Source organism: Anastrepha ludens, chromosome 5 (genome assembly GCF_028408465.1).
Source record: "Anastrepha ludens isolate Willacy chromosome 5, idAnaLude1.1, whole genome shotgun sequence".
NCBI classification, from domain to species: Eukaryota; Metazoa; Arthropoda; class Insecta; order Diptera; family Tephritidae; genus Anastrepha; species Anastrepha ludens.
The window spans coordinates 99,289,053-99,295,052 of NC_071501.1; the positions used below are offsets into that span (position 1 = coordinate 99,289,053).

The 6,000-nt window shown below is 36.1% G+C and overlaps 1 protein-coding gene across 1 annotated transcript in view; it reads left to right on the plus strand.

The window, feature by feature from the left end:
* Nucleotides 1–5,431, plus strand: part of LOC128864820 (neural-cadherin-like) — a 154,428-nt gene extending 148,997 nt beyond the window's left edge. The window contains exon 12 of the mRNA XM_054104576.1: nt 5,201–5,431. Coding sequence (XP_053960551.1) covers nt 5,201–5,395 — 195 coding nt within the window. The 3' untranslated portion in view covers nt 5,396–5,431. The remainder of the gene's footprint in view (nt 1–5,200) is intronic.
* The last annotated feature ends 569 nt before the right edge of the window (nt 5,432–6,000 follow it).

Sequence of the window (6,000 nt, forward strand, 5' to 3'; positions counted from 1 at the left end):
CTGCACAAAATTTCTATTTATCTCCGATATATCATCTGTTAAATTCAAGTATTGGGTTCTAGGGAAAGTTCTGTCGTATTTTAAATAGGCAGGAAATTCTTCTTGTAAATAAAAAAAAAAATGCTGACTAGTGAGTTCATCGTTTGCTTGTGATATTTGAAGTGAAAAATGTGTCAGTACATAAAGTGCATTTACGACACCGCATTTTGTATGAATTCCAAAAAGTTAGCAAGGCATCGGTTGCATGTAAAAATTTATGTGCGGTATTTTGAAGAGATGGTTTAGCAAATTTCTGTCCGCGGATCTGGACCTCCAAGAAAGTGATCGATCAAGAAGAAAGATCGATATTGATATTTTGCGATTCTTGTTCGAAAATAATCCACATTTAACTAGTCGAGAAATTGCAGAAGAATTTGGCATTCATCATACAACTGTTAGAGATCACGTTAAATTTCTTGAGTTTGTGTTAAAGCAAAGTGTTTGGGTTCGACATGAAATTTTTCTTTAAAATGCGACAGAACTTTCCCTTCAACCCAATATTTAGTGAAATCGTCGCTATGCAGAAACTGAGTAAATAATCAGATAAATAAAATAATAGACAATTGCGGCTTAGACAATTGCGAATATCAGAACTATTATTTCGTACAACATGTAGAGCTCATCCGTGATATTTTTGTCAAGCATTGGTAGATAGATAGTGAATGCTACGAGAGAAGAGGAACACTATCAGACATATTTCGTAAATCGAACTTTTGAAAAAAAAAAATATATATATACCAGGGGAAGTCTAAAATAAACAAGACTGAGCTAAAATACAACCGACAGGAGATTTATTCTCATAACTTGGAATTTATTTATCCAAAATAGTCTGCTTTGGCCTCGGTACACTGTTTTGCGCGATCTAAAAGCTTTTCGAAAGAGTTTCAGTTCATTGACCGGATTGTCCATCAGGATGTCGGTGCAAGCCTTTTGGATGGCCTCTACGGGCGCAAAACGTTTTCCTTTCATAGTCAAATACAATTTTTCGAATAGGTAGAAGTCACAGGGAGCCATATAAAGTGAATACGGTAAGTGATTGATGGTTAAAATGCGATTTCTAGTAAAAAAAATAAAGAAATCAGTCACAAGAGTAGATCGACGACTTGGTGCATTATCATACAATAAGCACCAGCTTCCTCCTTCGCGATATTCAGGGCGAATTCGACAAATGCGATACAACAAACGCTTCAAAACGCAAAAATAAAAATTGTGTTGACGTCTTGGCTCGTTGGCATGAACTCCTTGTGAACAATTCCCTTGGAATCGTAAAAACAAATGAGCATCAACTTGATTTTTGACTTCTCCAAACGCGATTTTTTGGGTGGTGACTCGTCTGGTGCCTTCCATTTGGCACTTTGACGTTTAGTTTCAGATTGGATGTTGTTGGAAACACCACGTTTCATCATCAGTTACAATGTTGCAAAGGAAATTTTCGTCTTTTCTCGCCTCTTTAATGAGGTCTTTCGAATGTTGAGTTCTGAGCAATTTTTGATCCTCAGTTAATTTGTGCGGTTGCAAAAATAGATGGCAGCTACCGCATTCGCTACAACAATGAAATCGAAGAAATCGTTCAAAGACAAAATGTAATACGTTTTATCAAAGCCCAACGAATTAGATGGATTGGGCACGTACTACGCATGCCGAAAGAGCGAAATGCTAAGAAAGCTTTTATTTTAACACCCATTGGAGGAAAAAAAAGAGGACGCCCACGAAAGCGATGGTTAGATGGCGTCGAATCAGATCTTAAGCAAATAAACGTACACAACTGGAGAGATGTAGTCATGGATAGAATAAAGTGGAGAAAAATTGTTGTTGAAGCTATGGTCCACCACGGATTGTGAAGCTAAGAAGAAAAAGAAGAAGAAAAAGAAGAAGAAGTTAATTTGTGCGGAATGGAACGTGCATAGGTCTTTCGTAATAAAAGAAAGTAAATTATTTATCTTTTTAATTGATATTTTTTTTAATTTATCGTGCTTGCTTTACGCAATTTCAATATTATTTAATCAAAAATTAAGTGGCAACACCATTCATGAAACACTTTGTAATTAAAATGCTCTCAATCGAAACTTGCGTGATACAACATTCTAATATTTAACTCCTCTGTACTGTTATTTACTACTTGAAGCTTTATAAATAAGTGGCAACGCCACATGTAAATTATTTTAATTAAGGCTTATTATTTTTTTACCTTTTTATATACAAAATATAACCTCAAATTCAATTTTGGTATTAAATTTCATTTTTTTTTTAATTAGAAGGCAACACCTTTTAAAAATATTATTGCATTAAAGCTATATTTACCTTCAAATATCTACACACATATATTTTTGTTTTCAATTAATATATTACTTATATTATATATTGTTGTTATCAATTTCTTAGTTTCCAAAAAGGTGGCAACATTAGCTTTATACATTTTTTATTAACGCTTGTTTTTTTTATTAAAGCTTCCTTTTATTTCCTATCCCTAGTTTAGTATTCAAATGTACGTGTCAAAAGTTGTTATTTTTGCAATTGCAATAATATGGCAACACCAGCTAAATATACTCTTTTATTAAAGCTTATTTTAGCAACTTGCATTTGATGCCTATGTCTAATATTCAACTGAAAGTTGTGATAAATTGCTGGACTATGAATAAGTTCGTGCGGTTTTTTTTCGAAATTTGAAACTTTATTGACGTAAAATGGTTACAAATTTAATATTCAAAATATTGTCCATCGCTTACTACTACTTTTTCCCATCTTTCTGGCAATTCACGGATTCCCTTTGTGAAAAATTCGGTCGGTTTTGCCGCAATCCACGAATCGATCCATTTTTTGACTTCATCGTAATTACGGAAGTGCTGTTCAGCCAGGCCATGTTGCATCGATCGGAAGAGATAGTAATCGGATGGCGCAAGGTTTGGACTATACGGCGGGTGGGGTAGGACATCCCATTTGAGCGTTTCTAAGTATGTTTTGACCACTTGTACAACATGTGGCCGAGCATTGTCATGTTGCAAAATAACTTTGTCGTGTCTATCGGCGTATTGCGGCCGTTTTTCTCGCAGTGCTCGGCTCAAACGCATCAATTGTCGTCGGTAGACATCCCCCGTAATCGTTTCATTCGGTTTCAGTAGCTCATAATACACAACACCCAGCTGGTCCCACCAGATACACAGCATAACCTTCAGGCCATGAATATTCTGCGCCGACGTCGATGTTGAAGCATGGCCAGGGTATCCATACGTTGCCCGACGTTTTGGATTGTCGTAATGGACCCACTTTTCATCGCCAGTCACAATTCGATGCAAAAAACCCTTTCTTTTGTGCCGTTGAAGCAGTTGTTCGCATGCCATAAAACGGCGTTCAACGTCTCTTGGCTTCAATTCATACGGCACCCAATGGCCTGCCTTTCGGATCATTCCCATGGCTTTTAAACGTTTGGAAATGGTTGATTGATCAACTCCCAAAGTTTTTGCAACCTCTTCTTGCGTTTGAGCCGGATCTTGATCGAGCAATTCCTCCAATTCGGTATCCATGAACTTTGGCGGCGCACCCTCGCGTTCTTCGTCTTCCAAGCCAAAATCACCACTTTTAAAGCGTGCAAACCACTTCTGGCACGTTCGCTCAGATAGAGCATGCTCACCATAAACTTCCACCAAGATACGATGACTTTCGGCTGCTTTTTTCTTCATATTAAAATAATGAAGAAGAATTCCCCGCAAAAACACATTATTTGGCACGAAATTCGACATTTTCAAGTGTGGTAAAAATATTGTTGTTTACGCTTCAAATAAAAAACTTATACTGACGTTTGTGCCTTACGACAGTAGCTCTCCAATGAATGTTTGGAAATGTGGATCGATGGAATAATAATCAAGTTACGCCATCTGTTGTAAAACCGCACGAACTTATTCATAGTCCTATTATTTTCATAATACAATTAAAGTGGCAACGCCATACAATTTTTTTTAATCATTTAAATTTTTTTTACATATATTTAATATTTACCTTGATGGCACGTGCAATTGTACTTTTTATTATTATTTTTTTATTAATTATTTATTATTACAAACAGGTGGCAACACCCGACTAGAAAAATTAAGTTTATTGAAAAATATTTACTTTGATATTCAGGCTATAATAGTTATATTTAATTTTTAATTCCTATTTCCATTCACATATCAAACTCATTTGTGGAAAACATGGAAAACATAAGGCGTACACCACAAATAGGAGAAGGAGCTTGGCCAAACAGCCAAAAAGGGTGTAAGCGCCAATTATAAATGGTGTGGTGATACATACATTAAAAATTATTTAAAAGAAAATTATTAAAAATGATTTAAAAGAAAATTATTGTATCTTCAGCTCCTTTTTCTAAAAAATATTAATATGGGAGCTATAGTTTTTAAGTGATGCTCTTTCGAACAATGCTCTACGTTTTTATACTCGTGCATGTATGCGTGTACGTAGTGTACGTAGCGGTTGTACTCCCTATGTCTAATAACTTTTTAACTCCAGTGTTATTTCGTATATCACAAGGTGGCGTCCATAAATTACGTCAGGGGGGGAGGGGGTCGAGTCAAATCTCATCTAATCTTACGTTGGAGAGAGGGGTGGTCTCGGCAAATATCACGCAATTTTTTTCTGATTGAAACAAAAAAATTGTACATGCTTAAGATTTAATCTCAAGCGTAATCGTAGTATGATTAAGATCATTCACTAATTCGTTCAAAAGAAAATAATTTCATTCATACTTCGACGTTATACATTACTACTGTCAAACCACCATATTTGTTTTATACCAAATAGCTCAATTTAATCTGAATTTGCGGTACAGTGTAGCCTGTCGGTTGTTTTCGCGCCACTTGAAAAAAACACCTCACGTAATTTATGGACGCCCCCCAAGAAATTGGAAGAAATACAATAGAAAAAATTAAGTTCTTAAAATCCTACAAATTATTTAGAACAAAAAACAACAGTTTTTCCCTTCTAAATACACTTCCTTGACCAACGGTACTACCGCAGTTACTTATTTTACTTCCTAATTCACCATACTGAGCCACAGCAAGACTTGCCTGGGGGGTACTGCTTGCATTCACATAAAACACTCAATGCCTTTTCACTGCTAATTTTACTAATTTTTGTTTTTGTTTCTCTTTTTGTCTTCTCGCTGCAGGTCTACTACTACATCGTCGATTCGCCACGCAACGAGGGCAAAGAATTCTTCGAAATTAATTTGCAAAGTGGTGAAATCTTTACCAAAACCGTTTTCGATAGAGAGAAGAAAGGCGCTTATGCACTGGAAGTGGAGGCGCGCGATGGTGCGCCATCAGCACGGCCCAACAGTAATGGACAACCCAATTCAGGTTAGTACCAACTCACGACTTATGCATTTTAATGAAGATTTTATGCGGCGCGCGCATTTATAGCGCGCAATTATTCAGATTATAAGTTGTGATTTACGAATTGTATGCGTAAAACTTTGACAAAATGCAGCAGTGGCAGATGTACGCATCCAAATAGTTATCAGCGTCAACACCAGCTAACAACATCAATATTCGCTGCCAACATCAACATCTGCCACCAACGCCAGCCGCCGCCGCAGCAGCCGCTGCTGCGTATAACTTTTGCAAGAATAACAAAAATAGCAATCGAGTAAAAGTTTCTTTATGAATTTTATTTTTGAAAACTTTTTCATATGCAAATGCAAATGGCGACAATTTTTGGGTAAATAACATGCTGCATTTACAAGTTTTCTACTTGAATGGTAGAAACGCAAAAATACAAAAACAAATCACGACAGACTGAGTATGCAAAGTGACTGCTGTGCAGAAGTTGTGCGTTTTGAAGTATTTTTTTTCGCTTTATTTAAAACGTTTGAATTTGAAGTGCCAACAGCTACCATTTCAAGTGGATTAAAATATTGCCGAAAAAAGTTTTCTTTTCTATCTTTTTTGAAGTTATATAACACTTTTG